Source organism: Conger conger, chromosome 12 (assembly GCF_963514075.1).
Source record: "Conger conger chromosome 12, fConCon1.1, whole genome shotgun sequence".
NCBI classification, from domain to species: domain Eukaryota; kingdom Metazoa; phylum Chordata; class Actinopteri; order Anguilliformes; family Congridae; genus Conger; species Conger conger.
In genome coordinates this window covers 7,489,726-7,514,587 of record NC_083771.1, presented here as the reverse complement: position 1 = coordinate 7,514,587, position 24,862 = coordinate 7,489,726, and the positions used below count along the sequence as shown (strand labels likewise).

At 42.5% G+C, this 24,862-nt stretch overlaps 3 protein-coding genes across 3 annotated transcripts; 1 reads left to right on the top strand and 2 right to left on the bottom strand.

Annotated features, from left to right (window-relative positions):
• Positions 1-467: 467 nt before the first annotated feature.
• Positions 468-5,220, bottom strand: LOC133141990 (caspase-7-like). The gene is made up of 4 exons (XM_061262894.1): positions 4,937-5,220; positions 2,989-3,152; positions 2,367-2,505; positions 468-736 (listed from the first exon to the last, which is right to left on the bottom strand). The coding sequence occupies exons 1-4, from the start codon at positions 5,124-5,126 to the stop codon at positions 477-479; spliced, it is 753 nt and encodes a 250-aa protein (XP_061118878.1). The 5' UTR covers positions 5,127-5,220; the 3' UTR covers positions 468-476.
• A 2,051-nt stretch (positions 5,221-7,271) lies between these two features.
• On the top strand, positions 7,272-18,528 carry LOC133142056 (RNA/RNP complex-1-interacting phosphatase-like). The gene is made up of 9 exons (XM_061262997.1): positions 7,272-7,882; positions 8,165-8,240; positions 8,643-8,774; positions 9,756-9,879; positions 11,132-11,192; positions 15,602-15,648; positions 16,016-16,091; positions 16,189-16,311; positions 16,648-18,528. The coding sequence occupies exons 1-9, from the start codon at positions 7,848-7,850 to the stop codon at positions 16,961-16,963; spliced, it is 990 nt and encodes a 329-aa protein (XP_061118981.1). The 5' UTR covers positions 7,272-7,847; the 3' UTR covers positions 16,964-18,528.
• Positions 18,529-19,504: 976 nt separating this feature from the next.
• On the bottom strand, positions 19,505-21,428 carry LOC133105533 (tigger transposable element-derived protein 2-like). The gene has a single exon (XM_061215692.1). The coding sequence runs from the start codon at positions 21,320-21,322 to the stop codon at positions 19,826-19,828; it is 1,497 nt and encodes a 498-aa protein (XP_061071676.1). The 5' UTR covers positions 21,323-21,428; the 3' UTR covers positions 19,505-19,825.
• Positions 21,429-24,862: the final 3,434 nt, after the last annotated feature.

The following is a 24,862-nucleotide window of genomic DNA, read 5'->3' as shown; positions in this document are numbered from 1 at the left end:
ACTTGGGGAAAAAAAAAAAAGAGGTAAAGCTACAAACATACAAAAAATAAATAACTTAAAAAAGTAAAGCCAAATTGTAAACTCTGGACTTAAGTTACCCTGGCCCTATTTGTGTAAACCACTTACTGTGGCTTATGCATGTACATTTCAACCATTCTATACAGTACAAGCAGTTATAAAGCTTATATGTTTTTCGCATTTGAATTGTATACATGTATACAGAAAATGCAATGATATAATTCAGTAAACATTTACAAACAATAACCGTAAAATTCTTGTCTGAATGCAGCCGTTCTGCCTTTAAACCATGTATGAGAGAGGCACTTTAACTGAAAGCTTTGTCCGAGCAGGAATAGCCCTGCTTGGGTTTCCATGGAAGATGAAGGCATTTCCGGGCGTTGTTGTTTGGGTGCAGTTATGTACATGCCTGGGGCCTGTATCAGGAAGCATGATTACGTAGTTATCAGGAAGCATGATTACGTAGTTACCTGGCTCCAGTCAGCCCTGCCGGTGCCAGAGAAGGGGAAAGCCAGGTGGGTGAGGCGGGTGACAAAACAGGGCATTTCCTTCTTCCCCGCGAGTTCGCGGCCCTGGGCCTGGAACTGGTACGCCACGCGGAAATTGATGCGCGTCATGAGCTGCGTGACCTCCAGGTTCTGCCCCCCTTCCTCCTCCAGGAGGTCGCACAGAGTCTGGAGGAAGACCGAGCCCGTCAGCTGCAAGAAGGCACCGTAACCTACAGCACGTGACAAAATGACAGATTATTCATTAGTTATGACAAAACGACACCATAGTTACTGATTAGTTATGACAAGACAGCACAATTATTACTGATCAGTTATGACAAAACAGCACAATTATTGCCGATTAGTCATGTGACCAAACAACACTACTATTACTGATTAGTTATGTGACAAAAAGTCCCAATTATTACTGATTAGTTATTCAACAAAACAACAATAATTATTACTGATTAGTTAAGTGACAAAATTATCATTATTACTGTTTAGTTATGTGACAAAACAACACAATTATTACTGATTAGTTATGCAACAAAACAACAATAATTATTACTGATTAGTTATGTGACAAAACAACACAATTATTGCTGATTAGTTACATGACAAAACGATCATTATTACTGAAAAACAACAAAACAACTAAAAGATTATTACTGATTAGTTATTCAACTATACGACAATAATTATTACCGATTAGTTATGTGACAAAAAGACATCACTAATTATCACAAGTTAAACATGATCAATCGACATAAAAGGTAGTATTATTGTTATTGCTGTTGTTGTTACAACAGCAGGTACTATTACTACAGCAGTGGTGGGGACTGAAACAGAACACTGCCTCCCCAGGACTGCTATACAGAGTGGGTGTCTAACACCAGGGGCAGCGAACCACAGAAAATACAGGTTCAATCGTCTCTTTGGCCCACTGCACAAGGCCCTCGGTCTGAGATTACTGACAGGTGATCAGAGATTCAGGTGATCAGAGATTCAGGGACTCAGATAAAGGGCAAAAGGAGGGTTGTGTAAAAGGTTGAGTTTCTTGTGCAGATACAGTGTATACTGCGGAGCCCTGTCAGGGGTGTGTCAGGACTGATGAATAAATAGAAAATTAGTCACAGTGAGATTAGGCCACTAGTCGTTCATAAAGGATTTGTGCAGAATTTCTTCATTTTAGTGCGAAGATTCAGGCTTAGGTACACCCTTAATCCTATCTGGCATTTTAACCCGCAACCGTCTATGTTACATACTAATTTAACACTTTCAGTCCCAAGAGTACCAAATTGCACTCGTGTGACTACCATAACATCCCAAGTGTGCCCTATGGTCCCCTTATACCCTTTCAACCAATCAAAATGACTGCTATATTATTGTTTTGAGCCCCAATTAAAACCCTACTAACTTCTCAACTTTCTCAATTTTCTCAATCAAAGCCAAACATATTTTGGGTGGAGCCACGTCATATTGGGCTTGGGACTGAAAGTGTTAATGGCTGTTCTATTGTGCCACCCATAATTAATTATGTTCTAATGCGGTGGTAACCAACCCTGTACCTGGAGATCTACCGTCTTGTAGGTTTACACTCCACCCTTAACAAAGCACACCTCATTCAACAGCTAGAGCAGGGGCTGTCCAACCCCAGTTCTAGAAATCTACCGTAGGTATATTCCAACCTTGGGAAAGCATGCCTCATTGAACAGCTAGAGATCTTGCTCAACTGCTAAATAATTAGTAGAATCGGGTGTACCAAATTATAATTGACATGAAGACAGACAGATTCCTGGGAACCGGGTTGCTTACCGCTGTCTGTATGCCAGGCACGTGGGGGAGGGGTGAGGCCCTTACCTGGGGGTGTGGCGAACATGACGGCTGTGTCGATGGGAATGGAGAGGTAGTGAGGGAGGTTGTCCGCTTCCTCTTCCAACGCTGGGGCAGAGTCTGGCTCTATCAACACCCCGCTGTCGAGCTCGGACCCGCGACAGGCCTAGAGAGTGGTATCGTTAAGATGAAGAGCCAGGATGGATATTTATTTGCACCATGAAACGGAGCAATACGTACAAAGGAAAATAAGAGGTTGTGAAACCCAAATAAGCTTATGAAAATACCTCACAGAAAATGAACTGTAATTTTATGTTGGAGACAAAAAAACTAAACAACAAAAAAGCATGTAGAGTATGTCTGTGCGAGTCAAAACAGATGCAGTTTGTATCTTGATGAAGGTAATTAATCTGAATTGCATCAGCAAATTGCCATGCAGTAAAATGTCAGCCATGTTTATCCTTCTAGACAGACGTAACTGCTATGCAAATACATTCATTAAACTGTATCATATGATAAGGTCAACTACAATTTAGAATTATTACCAATATGCCGTGTTGCTATTGGGTAAAGTCAAGCAGGTGTGCAGTTATCTGCAAAGGTTAAAAGTCCGCAAAAGCACAGTAAAACATGGACACCGCTCGCTCACCTGTATGAAGAAAAGCTTCGTCTTCCTGACCATGGCGGGGCCCCCGAACCAGCTGAAGATCCGTGCCAGCCTCACAGTGTTCCCGTCCGCCCCAAACACTACCCCCTCCTCCCCGTGGCTGGACAGGACCCCCACAAAACATTCCCCAGTTGGGTCCTCACTCGCTGTGGGGAGAGGGGGGGACACACCATTACTTTTAACTGCCTTCATCAGTCAAAAACATACAGTGTGTGAATGCTGAACTGAAGGATTACATTTCTTCATCGAATATTAAGCTCACAAATCATATTGCACAGGTCACCATTCTTTAACCAATTTAAAGCAACCTATCCCAATACTGTGATGTCAGGCTGTGTCTGAAATTGCATGTTACATACTGCATAAGATATACTGTATGTATACTGTCAATCAGCTTATGTAAGGCAGCTTTATTATGTAAGTAAAAAGTATGAAGACTATAGGACACACGGTTTACAAAAAATCACCTGTCTGGAACGTAATTATATAGATAGTCGGCTGAGCAGTCATCTGAAGCCGGAGTTACTTCCTGGACAGATTTTTTACTTTCTGACGGATGACAGTCACAAGATGCTGCAGGGCCATATAAAACCGAAAGGAAATATAGCTTACGTGCTACCTGTCACAAGTTATATCTTGTCCCTGTCGAAGCAAAACTTCCTGGTCTACCTGTGTTACCACCAAGCTACTTCAATCTACACAGCATTCTACCACACTTTACAAAACAGGTCACATTTTCATGATTGCATGCGACAGTCACATAAATACAGCACCAATTGTTTTTCTGTTGTTATTGTTCTTGCTTGATAATTACAATGAAAGTTACATAATTTGCAGCCTTCTCAACACTCCTGTCTCAATTGAAACTGGACACAGGAGGACAGATGTGTTCATTGGGGATTATTGTTTAAAATAAAGACGTTTTACTTCATTTTTATGTTTTAGGTTTTGTTTTAGGTTCCGGTTTCCAATCAATTTTAACATCATATTGATATTTTCAAGTTTAAATTATAATTCCTTTAAATTCTTTTGAATTTGCTAGAGATGCTATGGATGCAAGTGTTAGTTAACACTGCCAGAGATCTCTCGGGTGTGAAAAATTCACCTGCAACCTAAAGGCCTTAGGTTTCCATCCTCGGTGTAATGTGCAGTGAAATGCACCCTAGCAGTGCAAGAGATAATAATAATAATAATAATACTAATAATAATAATAACAATAATAATAATAATAAATTCAATTTCCATAGAATTTCTCAACAGACTGTGACTCAGCTCTTACATTGCTTGGGAGAATTTTTCCACAGCAAAACATCGCACTCTGGATCCAAACCTAAACCCAATTGCATATTTTTTTTCTGCCCTCAAAACCTGCGGATTTCCATAACTTTCTGGACATGCAAAGACCTGTGAAACTGCAGTATGGTGAGCATGAACTTCCATTCAGACAGTCTGTATGCACTGCTTCATACACAGCAGATGCCATCATGTGCAGCAGAATGCAACATCAAGGGCACATTATTTAGTATTAATACTCTCTTCAAACTGCTGTTTGGGGCTGGAAATACAATATTCTTAACCTCCTCACACATTACATGTGATCTATACAATATGTATCTCACTATAAGGGGCATTCAAAAATATTTTTAAAATACTTTCACAATACTTTGTCATGCAAGACACTTGTATTATGTTAAAAGAAACTCCTGGGTCTCAGACATGTTACAGCTGGTTGGGGTTGATAAGCTTGATAAGTGGAGGCTGGGGTTGAGAGTAGGGGCAGCCTGAAATGCCTAAGGTACATGACAGGGACTCTGAAGATTGGGTGCTTAAAGCCCCTTTGGATAAAAGCGTCCGCTAAATAACAAATTATTATTATAAATATGTAAAATGGCTGCAAAAGCAGCTGGTTGGTGAAGCACGGAGGGCGTACCTTCTTGAAACAGCCGGTAGATTTCCTCTGCATCAGGATCTGTGTGAAATTCCACTCGGAAGCCCAGCCGGGTCAGGACTCTGTGGAGCCTCTTGGTGTCCCGTTTAGCTCCATTCCTCTTACCCAAATCCACTCCGGGCTGAAAGGCCTCCACCGAGACCACCAGGGCCCTGTTGCGGCAACGTGACATTGCTGTCTTGTGAGGGGTCCAGATATTTGGCAAGAATGGGTTCCTGAGCACAGACCGTGTTGAACAAAAAACTCACCTGCCTGCCTATGTCTGTTCTATGCAACAGTCCGGGGCGTGAGTATGTCTATAACTCCATCCACCTCCATAAAAGGAGTTTCCTGTCAGTGAGGTGTGTGACCGTCACATGGTTCTGTATTACGCAACCACGTGCACGCCTTCATATTCAGACTATGAAGCATGCTTATCTCACCATTCAGGAAAATCCTTACGTACCTACCCTCAGCTCGTACTTCCTTCCTTCGCAGAATTTTGTCATCATAGCATTTCTAGAGTTTGTACATTATGTCTACCTACTGTTGGATTTGTTCCTATTTCCTACTGACTTTGGATCTTGACCAGAAAGAATATCATCTGACTCAATCCTCTGATCAAAAGAGACCAGAGATCATCTTCTTGATTCTGCAATTTTTTTGCAAGATGGCATCACATCTCTAACGGGCATCTGTGGCACAGCCCTGGACTGGATTGAGTCCTACCTCTTTGGTCACTCCTTCCAGGTTGCCTGGGCTGGTACGGTATCGACACCTCGGCCCCTCTTTACACTCGTTCCCTTGGCCCTGTGATCACTGCACATGGGCTATCCTACCACTGCTATGCGGATGATACCCAACTCTTCATCTCGTTCCCACCATCTGATACTCAGGTTTCTGCCCGTATCTCTGCTTGCCTGAGTGACATCCAGAGCTGGTTGGACAACCACTATCTAAAGCTCAACCCAGGCAAGACTGAAATGATGTTCATCCCTGCTAATACCTCTCCCCACCTGGATCTCTCCATTTCCCTCGGGGATACCACACTCACCATCACCCAGTGCAAGGAACCTCGGCGTGGTGATGGACAGCAGACTGTCCCTTTCCGAGAACATTGCGGCGGTGACCCAGTCATGCAGGTTCTTCCTATACAACATACAGAGAATCCGCCCCTTTCTCACCCCCTACTCGACCCAGCTCCTGGTCCACGCGATAGTTTGCGATTGAAATTGTACTTCCCTCTAGGGTCTTTCAGCGCACTCACCCCTGGTTATGGGTATGCACTTTGTTGTACGTCGCTCTGGATAAGAGCGTCTGCCAAATGCCAATAATGTAATGTAATGTAATGTAATAGAAAATAAAATGCCCTGAAAATATATTTGGAGGAGCGTTGCGAAACATAGCAAACTTCACAGTAAACTTACTGTTCAAAGTGACTGGTGTAGCAGGCTGTGTGGCAATTAGTGACTAAAACTTGCTGATGTTTCGTGAGGAACAATGGCAGTTACTTTGATAATTTGAGTACTAGGTCCTGGTACTTTGTTGAATGAACTATGCTATTGATCTTAGTGCCCCTGGGCTACTGGCTGCAAAACATCTCCAAAACATCAATGACCCACCACCATATTTGACAGGAGGTATGCGGTGCTTCTCTTTGTATGCATTCCGTTTTTGCCACCAAACATGTTGTTTATGGGTCATTTTGTGGTTCTTTTGAGACTTGGGTGACCCCAAGATGGAATCTCTACAATTCTTAAACTGTGACCCCTGGGTTCTTTTTTGCCTCCCTCACCATGTTCCTGGGACTATATGCATTTGCGCACTCTTCCTGGCAAGTATGCAACCATTCAACATGTTTTTTTATTATTATTTCCCTTACAGTGTTAAGTGGAGTGTTTAAATGTTTACATACCGAATACCAGACTTGTGAAGCTCATCTGTCTCTTTTGAATTGACATTGGCTTATCTCATGCAGATGATTGACAGCAGGATTTTGCATGTTTATTACCTCATTCTCATCCTCAAGTGAAACAGGAAGTGATGGGATGACAAAATACAGTTCCTTTAGACTGAGATGAAATTAATTAAGTTAACTTTTATTGCCAATTTAACGTTGTTTAATTTTATTTACAATAATTATTAGGTGCCAATCAGTCAAAAATGAGATTACTTAATAAAATAAAACATTGAAACATGCGAGTAAAAGTATTGAAATAAAAAGGTTTTCCCATTTGAATATAACGTATAGATTATTATTATTTGTGTTGTTTATTATATGCAGAATTTATTTTATCAAGGGTGCCAATTCTCCCCCATTTCTACGTGTCATGACAAAACTGCGTCATCAACTTGCGTCCAAGCACGGAGTGCTGACTATAATCTTCAGCAAATCAGTGGCGTGGAACTGAGTAACTTTAGTTTCGTTGTCATATAGAAACACATAATTCAATGATTACTCAATCGAAATTGTCATTACTCCTGTTGACAGTATAAGCTAGCATGACAGTGGAGTTTGCTTACTTAGCTACTATCTAGCTAGCTCGGTCATGTATCGATATGTCTAACGTTAGTTTCCATTAGGTAGCTAGCAAGCTATCTTACTCTTAACTAGATAGCCTTAGCCTATCTATTTTGCTAGCTAACTAGCAGTTGTTTACATGCGGTTTATAACATTATTCTTATTTTAACAGTCAATGCAGTTGCTATCATGTTAGGCATTTCTGCCGGTAAAAACACATTTAACTAGTTGGCTGTTTTGTACGCACAAGGCAGTCCACGTGTGCGATTCTGGAGCTTTTTGTTAATTAACTTGCATGTTTTGTGGATCAAAGTTGAAAGGCAGTAGGCAGTTGATCAAAGGCAGTAAAGATTATCGCCCACAAGTGATTTTCAATAACGGGGTGCAAATACTATGCCTCCACAAAAGAAGAATGGAATTCCAGACAGGTTAGTTTGCTCGGTCTGAAATCATAGTTAGCTTGACACACCGATGTGCATAGGTTACACGAAAGCTAGCTCACCAAAGCGACGATTGATCGCTGTTTTGGCAATGAATGCAGAAAATGAAACGCAGCCGCTGTATTAGTTTGCGTTATTTACACCTTTTTACGATTCACCGTATTCTTGATAGTTCACGTTTCCACAGTCGTACGTGGGAATGTATGTGATTGTTTTTCACCAACAGTTAAGGAATTCTGTCCAAATGGATGCTTGTTCTCGCTCGTTCAGGTGGATGGAATACCAGGCCGTCGGGAAAAGAATCCCCGGGACCCGGTTTATCGCCTTTAAAGTTCCCCTGAATAAGGTATGGACTGTTAGAATAACATGAGCTCATTCCACTAGTGGTTCGTGGCATTTCCCGTTTCACACGCTATTTAGATGAGCATCAATACTACAGACCATCAAAAAAACTCACACTGAAGCAGCATACGTTATGCATCATTCACTATTTAGATTAAAACCTGCCTGCAATGATATGGATAACAGAAGGGATACATGATATCAGGATCTTATCCATAGTGGACAATAATAGCATGGCAGCAGCTCAATTGTGCTGTTGCAACATGAACTCAAATTTGGATGAGAAAGCCAACTCATTTGGCAGCAAACATTTTGTAGCACTGTAGGCATTGTGTGTCAGGAATGGTTTCTCAGCCAGAGGGGTGGTAGGGGTGGTGGTAACCATGTGTGCACTCCTCCCACACAGAACCTGAGGAAGCTGCTGCCCCCTCTGGAAGCCTTTGGCCCACAGGACCTGGTGAACTTGGTGGAGCAGGAGAAGGACACTCTGGGCCTGGTTATAGACCTGACCTTCACCAAACGCTACTACAAGCCAGAGGTGAGCGGCCTGAAGAGAGGGGGGCTGAAATGGTGTGAGGAAAGTGCTAGTTCTTATCTTTGTTGTACTGTTAGCACTTGAAATTGTACTTCCCTCTAGGGTCTTTCAGCGCACTTGTCCCTGGCTATAGGTATGCATTTTGCACTTGTTGTGTAAGCACGTCTGCCAAATGCCTGTAATTTAATATAAGACTGTCTTTCTCTAGTGTCGAGTGTAAGACTGTCCATTTCTAGTGTCGAGTGTAAGACTACTTCTCTAGGGTGGAGTACAAGACTGTACTTCTCTAAGGTCGAGAGTGAGGCTAGGCTATAGTGTCGAGTGTAAGGTTGTTCTTCTCAAGGGTTCAGTGTAAGACTCCTCATTTGTGGATCATGAGATTGATTGTCTCTAAGGGCACCTGGGGGCAGGATGAGGGATGAGCTGCACAGCACAGGCTGAGAGAAAAAGTGTGCAGTATATACAGTATATGCACAGTCTACTATATAGTATATATGGGGACAGCCTGTAGCCTAGTGGCTAAGGTACATGACCTGGGACCCAGAAGGTTGGTGGTTGAAGCCCTGGTGTAGCCATGATAAGATCCACACAGCTGTTGGGCCCTTGAGCAAAGCCCTTAACCCCAAATTGCTGCAGTGGGGATTGTCTCCTGCTTAGTCTAATGAACTGTAAGTTGCTTTGGATAAAAGCGTCAGCTAAATAACAATTACATTAAAAAAAGATATATAGCAATTTAGCATTAAGTACATTGGTTGTCTGCTCGTTTGTATATGTCTATGTTTATATATTTCTGTATTCCCCAGTATGATATCACTTGTATTCAACTCTGAACCTGGACTTGATGTAAAAGAACTGATTCTCAACTCCCGTTTCTGGATAAAGAATGCTCGACATGCTAGCTTGAATGTTTTGGGTGTGTTTTATGTAAGTTTATCTCCCATTGATGAAAGTATGTCATGTCTGTGTCACTCTTTCACATGGAAGGATCTGCCAGACGGTGTGCAGTATCGGAAGATCTTCACGGAAGGACACAGAGTTCCCAGCGACCCTACCATCCTAAGCTTCAAACGGGCAGTGCATCGCTTTCTCAGGGAAAACCAGGACAACGGTGAGGGGAGGGAGGGTGGCATCAGTCACGCCTGAGCTGGCTGGTTGGTGAATATTGCGTGTGAGCACTCCTGCATCAAAAAGCACTCCTTTTAGTCTCTGTCAAACGACACCTCATTCAGAATGTTGGATCATTGTCTTTTTTTGTTATAGACTTGAGACGTAAAAGAGAGGTTGTGTATGAAAATCACACCTACATTTCCCTACATTTTGACCGTTTTGTCACTTTCTGGGGATGTTTATTTCCATACAACTGACTCTGATGAAGGCCTAGTGCCGAAACGTCAGCACGTCTGCCAATAAAGAGGTGACTCTGTAAAGTAGCAGTGTTGTGCTTTTTCCTTACTTTTTCAAAACACACAACTGAGCACAACATGCAGTTGAAAACAAACTGAAAACAAAACTAACGTGAACAGCACGATCATAATAGGTTGTTTTTACTGTTTAAAGTATATCGTCTTAATATATTCTACTACTGTATTTACCCATTCAAAATCACCCTAGGTCTCAAATTATGGTTAATTAGTTGCCTGTGTCAGCCTCTCAAGGTGACATAAGTATAAATGCATCTGTCACTGATAACCAAAACTCCTCCCAAAGTATAACATCTCATGACTTAGCCATCCTCAAAACTAGAACACATGTAACTTCACAATCACACGCGTGGTTGAAGATCAAGAATGCTCACTCTTGGTACTGACAGAATTCCGTTCATAACAAACTTCAGAGTATTTACAGAAATCAGACAGTTTTTGCAACTAGGGCCGCTACTGTATGAAACAGTCTCAACACAGCTTTCTTCTGTTGTACACTGTCTGCAGAATGTCATTTTCCATTATGAAACTGAAATATGCCATTCAATCTTGCTATTTTCCTAGAGGCTACCATATTCGCTCTGCTAGTTATTTGTACTAATCAATCAGAAACAAGCACTGAAAAAAAGATTTGATTTGGAATTGTAGACAACAATATGGCTCTGACCAAAAACAAAACCAAAATTGAAAATAAACTGCGTTTTTCCGTTTTCAGCAGCAGTGGGGTGAATTGTGTGGTGAAACTGCATGTTTACAATGCTGATCTCCTTTTCCGCATGTCATGAGCATCTGATAAACCGTTTCTGTTCACATTGTGACATTTGGACAAGGCGTGTGCTTGTTTCCAGTCAGGTCTCAATGAGGGACATGAGTTCATGGAAATTACTTTACATTTGCCAACATCAGTGTATTATGTTTTGTTTTTCTTTCTTTTTGCAGATAAATTGATAGGAGTGCACTGTACCCATGGGCTAAATCGCACAGGCTATCTGGTGTGCAGGTATGCTTTCCTGTCCAGTGTGCCTTGCTCAAAGTAGATTAAAGTTAAAAGTGTTTTAAATGTACATACACTCCCTCAGCATTTAAGTTATATAGTGTACTGTACACTGTTAACATAATCTGCCTGTCTACCTTGGTTGAATTTAGAATATCAACACATTTTAGTAATGGGGATTGGGAATATACTGGCTATGTGCGACACAGGGATTAAGTAGTTTAAGTCTTTATTTATGAATCCAACAGTTCCAACAGTCAGTGCCATTGTTAAAATGTTAAGCACTCTGAATTCTGAAGACAAGCCGTATTGCGTGCTATAACCTCTGATAGGTTAGTCAAACAGTTGCCTGCTTGTCTCTTGTTTGAAACGCATTGTTCTGAGCAAAATGTTTGGTTTTATTTTGTGTATCCTGGCGCCTTAACGACGTAATATTGTATGGACCATGAACAAGTTTGTCCTATCCAGTTTTGTTTCGAAAATCGTTTATGATGATGATAGACAATGGTATTGACCAGTGTGTGTATCAGCTGAGCCCTGTGGTTTTCTGACACTGTAGGTATCTGTATATCAGCTGAACCCTGTGGTTTTCTGACACTGTAGGTATCTGTATATCAGCTGAATCCTGTGGTCTTCTGACACTGTAGGTATCTGTATATCAGCTGAACCCTGTGGTTTTCTGACGCTCTATGTATCTGTATATCAGCTGAACCCTGTGGTCTTCTGACACTGTAGGTATCTGTATATCAGCTGAACCCTGTGGTTTTCTGACACTGTAGGTATCTGTATATCAGCTGAGCCCTGTGGTTTTCTGACACTGTAGGTATCTGTATATCAGCTGAGACCTGTGGTTTTCTGACACTGTAGGTATCTGTGTATCAGCTGAACCCTGTGGTTTTCTGACGCTGTAGGTATCTGTATATCAGCTGAACCCTGTGGTCTTCTGACACTGTAGGTATCTGTATATCAGCTGAACCCTGTGGTTTTCTGACGCTGTATGTATCTGTATATCAGCTGAACCCTGTGGTCTTCTGACACTGTAGGTATCTGTATATCAGCTGAACCCTGTGGTTTTCTGACAGTGTATGTATCCGTATATCAGCTGAACCCTGTGGTTTTCTGACGCTGTAGGTATCTGTATATCAGCTGAACCCTGTGGTTTTCTGACGCTGTAGGTATCTGTGTATCAGCTGAACCCTGTGGTTTTCTGACGCTGTAGGTATCTGTATATCAGCTGAACCCTGTGGTCTTCTGACACTGTAGGTATCTGTATATCAGCTGAACCCTGTGGTTTTCTGACGCTGTATGTATCTGTATATCAGCTGAACCCTGTGGTCTTCTGACACTGTAGGTATCTGTATATCAGCTGAACCCTGTGGTTTTCTGACAGTGTATGTATCCGTATATCAGCTGAACCCTGTGGTTTTCTGACGCTGTAGGTATCTGTATATCAGCTGAACCCTGTGGTTTTCTGACGCTGTAGGTATCTGTGTATCAGCTGAACCCTGTGGTCTTCTGACACTGTAGGTATCTGTATATCAGCTGAACCCTGTGGTTTTCTGACGCTGTAGGTATCTGTGTATCAGCTGAACCCTGTGGTCTTCTGACACTGTAGGTATCTGTATATCAGCTGAACCCTGTGGTCTTCTGACACTGTAGGTATCTGTATATCAGCTGAACCCTGTGGTCTTCTGACACTGTAGGTATCTGTATATCAGCTGAACCCTGTGGTTTTCTGACACTGTAGGTATCTGTATATCAGCTGAGCCCTGTGGTTTTCTGACACTGTAGGTATCTGTATATCAGCTGAACCCTGTGGTCTTCTGACACTGTAGGTATCTGTATATCAGCTGAACCCTGTGGTTTTCTGACGCTGTAGGTATCTGTGTATCAGCTGAACCCTGTGGTCTTCTGACACTGTAGGTATCTGTATATCAGCTGAACCCTGTGGTCTTCTGACACTGTAGGTATCTGTATATCAGCTGAACCCTGTGGTTTTATGACGCTGTATGTATCTGTATATCAGCTGAACCCTGTGGTCTTCTGACACTGTAGGTATCTGTATATCAGCTGAACCCTGTGGTTTTCTGACAGTGTATGTATCCGTATATCAGCTGAACCCTGTGGTTTTCTGACGCTGTAGGTATCTGTATATCAGCTGAACCCTGTGGTTTTCTGACGCTGTAGGTATCTATCAGCTGAACCCTGTGGTTTTCTGACGCTGTAGGTATCTGTATATCAGCTGAACCCTGTGGTCTTCTGACACTGTAGGTATCTGTATATCAGCTGAACCCTGTGGTTTTCTGACACTGTAGGTATCTGTATATCAGCTGAACCCTGTGGTCTTCTGACACTGTAGGTATCTGTATATCAGCTGAACCCTGTGGTCTTCTGACACTGTAGGTATCTGTATATCAGCTGAACCCTGTGGTTTTCTGACACTGTAGGTATCTGTATATCAGCTGAGCCCTGTGGTTTTCTGACACTGTAGGTATCTGTATATCAGCTGAACCCTGTGGTTTTCTGACACTGTAGGTATCTGTATATCAGCTGAGACCTGTGGTTTTCTGACACTGTAGGTATCTGTGTATCAGCTGAACCCTGTGGTTTTCTGACGCTGTATGTATCTGTATATCAGCTGAACCCTGTGGTTTTCTGACACTGTAGGTATCTGTATATCAGCTGAACCCTGTGGTCTTCTGACACTGTAGGTATCTGTATATCAGCTGAACCCTGTGGTTTTCTGACAGTGTATGTATCCGTATATCAGCTGAACCCTGTGGTTTTCTGACGCTGTAGGTATCTGTATATCAGCTGAACCCTGTGGTTTTCTGACACTAGGTATCTGTATATCAGCTGAACCCTGTGGTTTTCTGACACTGTAGGTATCTGTATATCAGCTGAACCCTGTGGTCTTCTGACACTAGGTGTCTGTATATCAGCTGAACCCTGTGGTCTTCTGACACTGTAGGTATCTGTATATCAGCTGAACCCTGTGGTTTTCTGACACTGTAGGTATCTGTATATCAGCTGAGCCCTGTGGTTTTCTGACACTGTAGGTATCTGTATATCAGCTGAACCCTGTGGTCTTCTGACACTGTAGGTATCTGTATATCAGCTGAACCCTGTGGTTTTCTGACGCTGTAGGTATCTGTGTATCAGCTGAACCCTGTGGTTTTCTGACACTGTAGGTATCTGTATATCAGCTGAACCCTGTGGTTTTCTGACACTGTAGGTATCTGTATATCAGCTGAACCCTGTGGTCTTCTGACACTAGGTATCTGTATATCAGCTGAACCCTGTGGTCTTCTGACACTGTAGGTATCTGTATATCAGCTGAACCCTGTGGTTTTCTGACGCTGTAGGTATCTGTGTATCAGCTGAACCCTGTGGTCTTCTGACACTGTAGGTATCTGTATATCAGCTGAACCCTGTGGTCTTCTGACACTGTAGGTATCTGTATATCAGCTGAACCCTGTGGTTTTATGACGCTGTATGTATCTGTATATCAGCTGAACCCTGTGGTCTTCTGACACTGTAGGTATCTGTATATCAGCTGAACCCTGTGGTTTTCTGACAGTGTATGTATCCGTATATCAGCTGAACCCTGTGGTTTTCTGACGCTGTAGGTATCTGTATATCAGCTGAACCCTGTGGTTTTCTGACGCTGTAGGTATCTGTATCAGCTGAACCCTGTGGTTTTCTGACGCTGTAGGTATCTGTATCAGCTGAACCCTGTGGTTTTCTGACGCTGTAGGTATCTGTATATCAGCTGAACCCTGTGGTCTTCTGACACTGTAGGTATCTGTATATCAGCTGAACCCTGTGGTTTTCTGACACTGTAGGTATCTGTATATCAGCTGAACCCTGTGGTCTTCTGACACTGTAGGTATCTGTATATCAGCTGAACCCTGTGGTCTTCTGACACTGTAGGTATCTGTATATCAGCTGAACCCTGTGGTTTTCTGACACTGTAGGTATCTGTATATCAGCTGAGCCCTGTGGTTTTCTGACACTGTAGGTATCTGTATATCAGCTGAACCCTGTGGTTTTCTGACACTGTAGGTATCTGTATATCAGCTGAGACCTGTGGTTTTCTGACACTGTAGGTATCTGTGTATCAGCTGAACCCTGTGGTTTTCTGACGCTGTATGTATCTGTATATCAGCTGAACCCTGTGGTTTTCTGACACTGTAGGTATCTGTATATCAGCTGAACCCTGTGGTCTTCTGACACTGTAGGTATCTGTATATCAGCTGAACCCTGTGGTTTTCTGACAGTGTATGTATCCGTATATCAGCTGAACCCTGTGGTTTTCTGACGCTGTAGGTATCTGTATATCAGCTGAACCCTGTGGTTTTCTGACGCTGTAGGTATCTGTGTATCAGCTGAACCCTGTGGTCTTCTGACACTAGGTATCTGATAGATGTTGAAGGCATGGATCCTGCGGAGACCATAGAGTGTAAGTATGCACTGAGAATCCATAAACTTACTTCTCACAATTTCAAAAGTAATTTGTGGACCAAGATTAAGATATGATTCTGCATCAATCTGGGTCCTTGGGCAAGGCCCTTAACCCCAAATTGTTCCAAGGGGGATTGGCCCCTGCTTAGTCTAATCAACTGTAAGTCGCTTTGGATAAAAAGCATCAGCTAAAAGAAAACGAATGTAACAATTGCAATGATCTCTTTGCCTTTTTCACAAAGTGATGAAAACTAAAATGGAGGACGGAGATACAGTAAATAAATGATCCTGATTCGGTCTGCCTGCTGTCTGGGAGTGCGATTTAAAGGTACTGGGGGTGAGTGACTGACTTCTCTCCTCTAAAGTGTTCAACAGGTCGAGGGGCCACTCCATAGAAAGGGAGAACTACATACAGGACCTGAAGTCAGGGCCCAAGAGAAGGTGCCCCCCCACCCCCAAAATCCCTCTCATTTACGAGATATCTCCATAGCTGACCTTTCCAAAATCATCCATACGCCTGCGTTCCTCCCTTCTGCAGCAATCGGGGCATTGAGCAGCCGGACGAGGAGCCTGTTTGGGGCCCCAGACCAGACGGTTCCCGGTTTGTGGCACGCGCACACCAGCACTTCAACACGCGACAGCCATTTCCTGGCCCCTACATGTAAGAGCAACAACTTATTATTAATCATATTATTATTGTTTGTTTATTATTATTTGTTTACTAGTTTAACATTATTGTTTGTTTATTATTATTTGTTTACTAGTTTAATATTATTTGTTTTTGTTATTATGAGGTTACTACTTGTTATTATTATTATTATTCTCACTTTCACTGTGTATCAGAGGGTGTTTACTGATCTTGGGTCAAATTCTTGGCCTTGCGTATTCATTTTCTTTAAGGCAACAGGAAGTGGATTAGTTTGAGTACAGTGTTTGTCGTCTGAAGCCCCCATGCTCACAGTCCAGTCTGAAGGCATGTTGCTCTGTGTCCCTGCAGCCCTCCCTATCAGATGGGTTTACCGCCACCGATGGAGGGCTATCTGGGACCCCGCTTTCGCCCTCCCCTACTCCCACCCTATAGGACAGGGCCCCCAAGGCCGCCCAATCAGGGGCCAGACTGGAACGGCCCCTGGCCTCCCTGCCCCGCCCCGTACCTCATGCCCCCGTGCTACGCCTACGGGGAGCCCTGGCAACCCTCGAACGGCTGGCTCCCTCCCGCTGGCTTCCCACCAGGGCATCAGGGCAGGCCCCCCAGGCCCCAGAGGCCCCAGAGGAAGCTGCGGAACAAGGCCCACAGAAAGGACAGGCCCTGAGGCCGCGGGCAGAGAAAGCTGGGACTCTGGAGCTGCCCCTCTCTGGAGCTGGAGCTGCCTCTATCTCTAGAGTTGTCCCTCTCTCTGGAGCTACCCCTCTCTCTGGAGCTGCCCCTCTCTCTGGAGCTGCCCCTCTCTCTGGAGCTGCCCCTCTCTCTGGAGCGGCCCCTCTCTGGAGCGGCCCCTCTCTGGAGCTGGAGCTACCCCTCTCTCTCTAGATCTGCCCCTCTCTCTCTAGAGCTGCCCCTCTCTCTAGAGCTGCCTCTCTCTCTTGGGCGGCCCCTCTCTCTCTGGAGCTGCCCCTCTCTCTCTGGAGCTGCCCCTCTCTCTCTGGAGCTGCCCCTCTCTCTCTCTAGAGCTGCCCCTCTCTCTGGAGCAGCCTCTCTCTGGATACACATCATGGAGTGTTCTGCACATGTGCGTTTAGCCTAAGTTAATTTACCCCCCCCCCCCCCCCTGCCAAAACAAGAAGTGGAATGATTGATCCCAGTCGGTTGGTTAGAGACCAGTGATATCATCTAACCAGAAAGAAAAACCTGGGAAATTGAGTTCCTGTGGTCTGGGTGGGATTATGGACTTCAATGAGCTGCTTTTAAACGTGAATACTGACTTGCAGAATTTCTTTCTTTTTTTTTTTTATCCCCCAAATTGGATTGAAGTGGTGGACTCTTTTAATTATTTTATCTTTTAGCCAGGCTAACAGATATTTTATTTGTACTGAACATTATGATTTTAACAAGGAAAATATACTACATAATATCTGGATGCTGGAGATGGTAATAAGAAGGTTCACATTGCCCGTGAATGGTGATGCCATTCTTTTTGTTAAATGTAATTACAGTTGAAAACTAGAGAAATGGTTCTTGGCTCTTTGCTATATCATGAACTCCTTAATAGCAATTTTTAAAAAAAACTTTAAAAAAAAAACATTACGTACAAGCCATTTCAGTTTGTTTAACCTTTCTTGCTGAGTCCTTGAAGTGCCTACAGATATAACTTATTTTTGTCTCCAAAGATTTAAGATGTATTTCAGTGCCGAATTAAAACCCCTGACTCTGAACCCTGAGGCTAAATGATATTCATTGGGTAGGCTTGAATAAAACTGGTGTACATGACCAGCGCCATTTTGAACGCTCTTGCTCATTCATACCTGGGTTGTGTGTACATATCCTTGCCCGCCTATTTAAATGTTTAAAAAGGTCCCCTGTTATACCACGTTTTGCCATTTTTTAATTATTCCACAAGGTCTTCGTAAACTTATTGATAATGATTTCTAAGGCCCACATGCATCAGTATTCTCTTCCTGCTTTTCGTAGCCAAAACGCCCACAAAAGGGTCACACAGTCTAACCCCGCCCCCAGAACCCAATTCCCCCTCCCGCTTCCTGTGGTCAGCTTTCTGTGTCATTTACCAAGTCACATTAATTGTGGGCCTTTAAGGGTAAAAGAATATTGCGATGCGTTTACATCGTATGAGTGGTGGCCATCCCTGGCCCTCGATAGGTAGCAGCCTAGTATTTCATTTACAGAGCTCCTTAATAAACTTATATTACCATATTACCTGACCATGCTGTTGTCCTATAAAATTTCTAATTGCGGTGTGATCTCAAGAATGCATTACATCAGACACACCCCAAGCAGACCTGGGTCAAATACGTAATTGTTTTGGATTCAAATACTTTTGCATGCTCGATTTAACTTACCTGGTACAGTTCAGCCAACCAGGAGGACCAGAAGGTAGTCCTCCTGGTTGGCTGAACCTATGAGAGTATTTCATAGGTTCCAGTACTCCAGACAAGCTCAGTAAAGCGTAGAAAAGTATGTGAATCCAAAATAATTATGCATTTGACCCAGGTTTGACCACAAGTACAGACCAACTGAAGTTCAATGGCTTTTAGTCTGTATGCACCATGTGTGGAATAAACTCTAGGCTCACTGAGACTGGAATACCTGATGCCACTCAGTTTAAATCTCTACTGGCCGGTCTGACTGTTGAGGAGAGCGTATGCAGCCGTTTCGTATAGCCACTGATAATCATTGTTCTTTTGTTTGTCTATTTATTAATTATTTTAATTTTTTAATGCCTTATATTTACCAGACCTGGGTGAAATATGTAATTGCTCTGGATTCAAATACTTTCCTATGCTTTACTGAACTTGTCTGGTGTATTGGAACCTATGAAGTGCAAACCCAACTTCTGGTCCTCTTGGTTGGCTCAGTTGCACCAGGCAAGATCAGTTGAGCACAGAAAAGGTTACATATTTGACTCAGGTCTGATTGTTAATGTGTCTATTCTCATTTTTCCATGTAAACAGGGCTCCACTGCAAAAGAAACCCATGTCCCAGTTGGTGTATCCCTCTCTAAATAAAGGATCAATTAATACAGTCTTATTAGACAAAGTATGGAGCTCCTATGCAATATTTAAAAGTAGCCAAAAAGATATTTGAAAATACATGGCCTCGAGACATAAACATGTATTTATTCATACGACCTCATTTGAATACACACCTTCAAACTAAGTCTAGCATAAATGCGCTGAGAAACCGCACAGATGACTAACCAAAATATTCCTACGCACAGTAACTTTTGGGAACGTATTCAAAACGGTCATAATTCATTGAGTAATTTTGGTTGCTTTTTTTTTATTTCTTTTTTTATTAGTAATTGCAAAAAACCCTCTAAGAGCATAAAAGGATATCAAACTTACTATACACGACAATTTGTGCAGGCGAGTAAAAAAGACTGCTCCCCTAAATTATAAACGTTATATGTAAGAACTAAAACGTCTTATCCAATGCCATTTCTTTTCATAGGTGACTTTTTCCACTCAATTCTTCCTCTAGTTTCAGAACAAAAACATCCTTATAATGCTTTTTTAGCAGCCATTGTAATCAATGAGCGGATGAGAAGTATCTGTGTTGGATCCGCCTCTGGTTGCTGCGTAAGCCAGTCTAACCCTCTCCGGAAACACTCCACTGCCTCACGGTGGGAAACGGTGGTTGGCACAGCGACACTTTTGTGTTCATGGATGTTTTGGTCCAATACGTTTGTAATATCAACTTCGATCTCCTCATCCTTTAAATTACGGTTGGAAGGGCCTGTGTTGCCACAGATAACCAACTCTTCCACACTTCCCCCCGCGTAGCCCTTAATCTCTTTTTCGGATTCGTTCTCAGTACTCAGCACTGAATCGTTATTTGCTTGGCTGTGCCCAGCGTTTACATTTCTCAAATCATGTGTAAGCATGCTTTCCCCAACAGCCTGCCACGCACCAGCCACCAAGTAAAGTATATCTCTCACAGATATATTTTGGACTTTTTTTGTTAAATCTCCAGGACTTGGACGCAATAAAAACTCAGTCATTCTGCGCTGATAGCTGCGTTTTGTTGCCTCGATTACGTCACTGCCCGTGTTCTGAAACCACGACGTCGCGCTTTTAGGTACATACAAGCACCGAATGTCTCCACTCACGAGTGTCTCCACTGCCGAGAGAGCGGGCGCATTATCCAACAGCAAAACCGCTCTAGGAGGCAGGCCCTGTTCCAGAAGCTTTCCTGTCACACAGGGCACAAAGTGATTGTCGAACCAGTCCTTGAACAATGCTTCGTCAATCAGTGTTTGCCTTTGTGCTTTGTATACCACAGGTAACGCCGTAACATTCATGTTCTTTAAGCATCGCGGCCGTAATTGTGTCCCCACTAACAAGGGTGGTAGGATGTGAGAGCCCGATGCATTAGCACACAGCATCAGTGTTACACTGTCCTTCACGGGTTTACATTTGGCGTCCGATTTCGTGGTGAATGTTTCCAAAGAGCGAGTCGGCAAGAATTTGGAAACCAATCCTGTTTCATCGCAGGTGTACAGTTGATCGCTGCTTAACTGGTTGGCAGATATCAGTTCCTTTAAGTCGGTGACCAGATCCTCAGTTGTGACCAGCTGCCCATTGGGTATGCTCGAGTGAACGCCATGGCGCTTTCGAAATCTACTAAGCCAGCCAGTTGAAGCTTTGAATTCCGAGTCGCCATTCAGCAACTGGTTGATGGCTTTAGCCTTTTCACACAGAATCGCCCTAGAAATGGAAAGACCATGACCCCGAGCCTGGACAAACCAAGTAAACACCGCTTCGTCCAACTCTTTGTTCTGTGCGCCTCTCAATGTTTTCTGTTGTTTACAGTAATGCAAGCACGTGGCCCCAGACACGAATCTTTTAATTTTGGCTTTAGCTTTGTGAATGTCGGTCACTGTTGTCCGCCCAATGCCGAATTCGCGAGATACATTGTCCACTGTCTCTCCCTTTTCCAAACGAGAAATCAATTCAAGTTTCCTCTCAATCGAAAGTCGCGTTCTTTTGGTCGACATATTTGATCTTTATTTTTCAGATTAACGTTGAAATAAACAGCTGCATAATCCGGTAGGGTTCATGTGTTCTGATATTCATTGAAGTGGTTCGACTACGCTGTTTAGAACTTCCTTCTGCTGCTTCTTCTTCTTATTTCCTGTGTAACTAGGCGCCGTAGACATACTGCCTCTCACAGTCCTCAATGTGAATTACAACATAAGGCACACCGCAAAGTGCAAGTCTGCGAAGCTTTTTATTATCTTATGATGAGAGTGTGCTTAACTGGGTTGGGGTATATAAGAATCATAGGGGAAATATGGTAATTTAGCCTATGGCTAGTAGAAAAAACACTTTATCCAACCTGTTGACCGGCCATAAACTCACCTTTTCACCTACGTATTCATGAAAAAAAATAATTTCAAAGGGTTACTAATGACACATGATTTGGACATTTTCATTGTGATTCAATGGGCTAAACATTGGGGTGGATCTGTTATTCTTTGGAGTTGTCTGGCTATCAGTAGTGCAATAAATATTGTGCGTGTGGAAGGAAAAATGGATACAAATACATTTCAACAAATACCAGAAGGTAATGTCACGGCTTTTAAAAAATATAACATATTGCCGATTGAAAAAGTGAACACATACCAGATATGCATATTCATCCACAAATTCATGTATAGAAAACATGAACTTCCAGATACCCTTCAGAATCTATTTATTTCCACCTCCAATGTCCATTCACATCAAACGAGACACAGCAACAATAATCTACTCCTATCGCGCTCACAAACATCAAGACACCAGTATAATATTTCCTTTAGAGGCCCAAAGCTGTGGAGTGAACTAAGCCCTCAACTGAGATCTATGTCCTCACATACTGTGTTTAAAAAACATTTGAAAAAATATCTAATGTCTACCTAAACTGCTACTCAATATTTATCTCAGTTATTTGTTTCTCTTCTTCTGTATCATCCCATGTTTAGTCATCATCCTATGTTGTCTGTTTCTTTTTTCTCGTATCATCCTATGTTCAATCATCATCCTATGTTGTCTGTTTCTTCTTTCTTATATCATCTTATATTTAATTATCATCCTATGTTGTCTGTTTCTTCTTTCTCGTATCAACTGATGTTTAATCCTTAAACATTCTATTTTCTTTCTCGTATCATCCTATGTTGGATTTGGATTGGCTACATTTTATTTCGCCCTCTAAATGTACTAAATGTAATAAGTGTTGGCTAGGTGTGGAGCTCTGTACAAGCCTGTAAGGGCTTCGCTCCCACCTTGCACAGATTTGTACTAAAATTTGTGCTAAATAAATAAACCTAAACCTAAACAAAGTCGGCAAAGAAATTGAAGCGGAAAATACGATGATCCAAAACATACCTCAAAATCAACACATAACTATTTGGAGGAATGAGAGATTAACGTTCCACAGTCCCCAGACTTGAATATTATTTAAAATCTGCTGGGAGACATACGGCGCGTGCAAGAAGACCTAAAAACTGGAATCTGCAATGAGTGGCAAAAGATTCCAAAAGCAATACCAGGAAGACTGTTAGCTGGCTACAACATTTCAAAGCTGTGATTTCTGCCAAAGGTGTGTAGGCTACTGATTGACAGGGTGCCCAATATTTTCCTATGGCTTTTGGCTATAGCTAGCGGGGCATAATAAACCCAACTTCCTCAGGGGTCTAATTCACGTGAAGTCTAGTGACAAGCAGTTTTGTATAATTTCCTGTACATATCGTGCTCTACTGAATAAGTAAAATGATACTGTAGGCTAACTCAATAACCTCCTGATACCTTGCAGAAAAGTGTTCTCATACTTACTAACATGTATATTAAATTAATTGTCTCAGAGGATAACAGTAAGATGAATTATCCTTCATTGCGGAGCTTCACAGAGCCAAATTAGCACCATGATCAGCTCACGGCTTATTATACGTGTAAAATGTAGGATGTGTGACGCCGGGCAGCCCCGTTACCACCACGCATGCGCAGTTATCCCTGCGATAACAAAACGTACAGCGGAATATTACTATGAAGGCGATCAGAGGAATGGTTAACGGAGCCATGAACGAACTTTCCTCTGTCGTTGGCGGGACAAAAGCGGCTGCTGCCCGGGAGCACGTCCAAGCGGTTACCAGAGATTACATTTCTCAGCCCCGTCTAAGTGAGTATTTTCTCATCTGGTACCTGGTATCTGTCGTGCATGTCGTGCAAGTAACCATGCAGTACAGTGATGCGCAGTGTCCTGCTGGAAAATAAATGGGATTTTCCCCTCCGTGAAAGCAGCATTTTAATGTTCGGTTATCATAAGCCCTCCATAATTTACAAACAGCAAATGTGGTAAGCCATGACTGCGTGGTCACGATCGAGTGTATAATATAAGCCTATACATTTATACATATTTTGGGGGCTGTCAGCTGATCTGACAGGTATTTTTTTTTAATGCTGCATTTTTGTTCGGCCTACTACTAAAGAAATATAGAAAAAAATAACTAAAGTCCAGATGGGAAGCCATTTGCTCACGATAACCACAATAGGCTGCATTAGGAGATTCAAGGTGGACGTTTACATGAATAGCAAGATGTGCAGCGCTGTGTGTGTTAGCCCCAAGTACGCTTCGTTTGTAGTCAAGATGTCACACGCCGTTTCTATTTCCACATAAGAGTCTTTTCTTTATTGGTGTAAAATGATAGATCAATGCATTAGTGAGACAATATTTGTAGCTAACAATAGCTATATTCTTACAGACCGTATCATCTTTTGAATGCTTTTAATGGCGACTGTTTAAAGGTCAAATGAACGATGCGTAAATAGGCTGATAGGCTTCCTTCGAGAAGCTAAATGAACGCATGATTTGCGATGATATCAACTTGGATAGCTACTGTTATAACGGCATTATATTATTATTTTCCGGTGAAACACGAATAATTAAATGAAAATTTAATCTAAGTGCCGTATTACTATGATCTCGTTGAGGGTATAAGCATCTATGAATTTAGTAAGTGTGTAATCTGCTCAATGAATAGGATTTGACTGACGCCATTGGAATCTGTTGAAAATTAAAAACATTTTTTATTTAAAATTGTAATATCTGTTGGAAAGTAAAACTAGAGGCCCGATTTATTTGCTATTTTTAACATGTTTATCAAAGAATATACGACATTAGGTGAATCGCAGACGGTGAAACCTGCCTCCTCCGAAACTCAAAAGATGGAGAAATATGCTTATATTAAAGCACACAGAGATACACACGACACAAGGCTATGAAACCGTTCCTCTCCAAATATACGGGACCTGACATTTGACGAATAGTGGCTGTTATTAATGTCACTCTACCGGGTACGACCTATAGGCCTCCGCTGGCATCGTTTCGTTTGTCAGTGACTAGGCGCGCATGCTGTGCCGGTGCTAGCACTTCACGCCGTGTATGATATGGATGCTCATTTACAGGCGGTGTTTCTTAGGGAATAACATGTTTTTAAACCCGCTCCAAAACGGTTAACTGTGAGTCACACTCTGGCGCATGAGCGTGTGCTGACATGGAT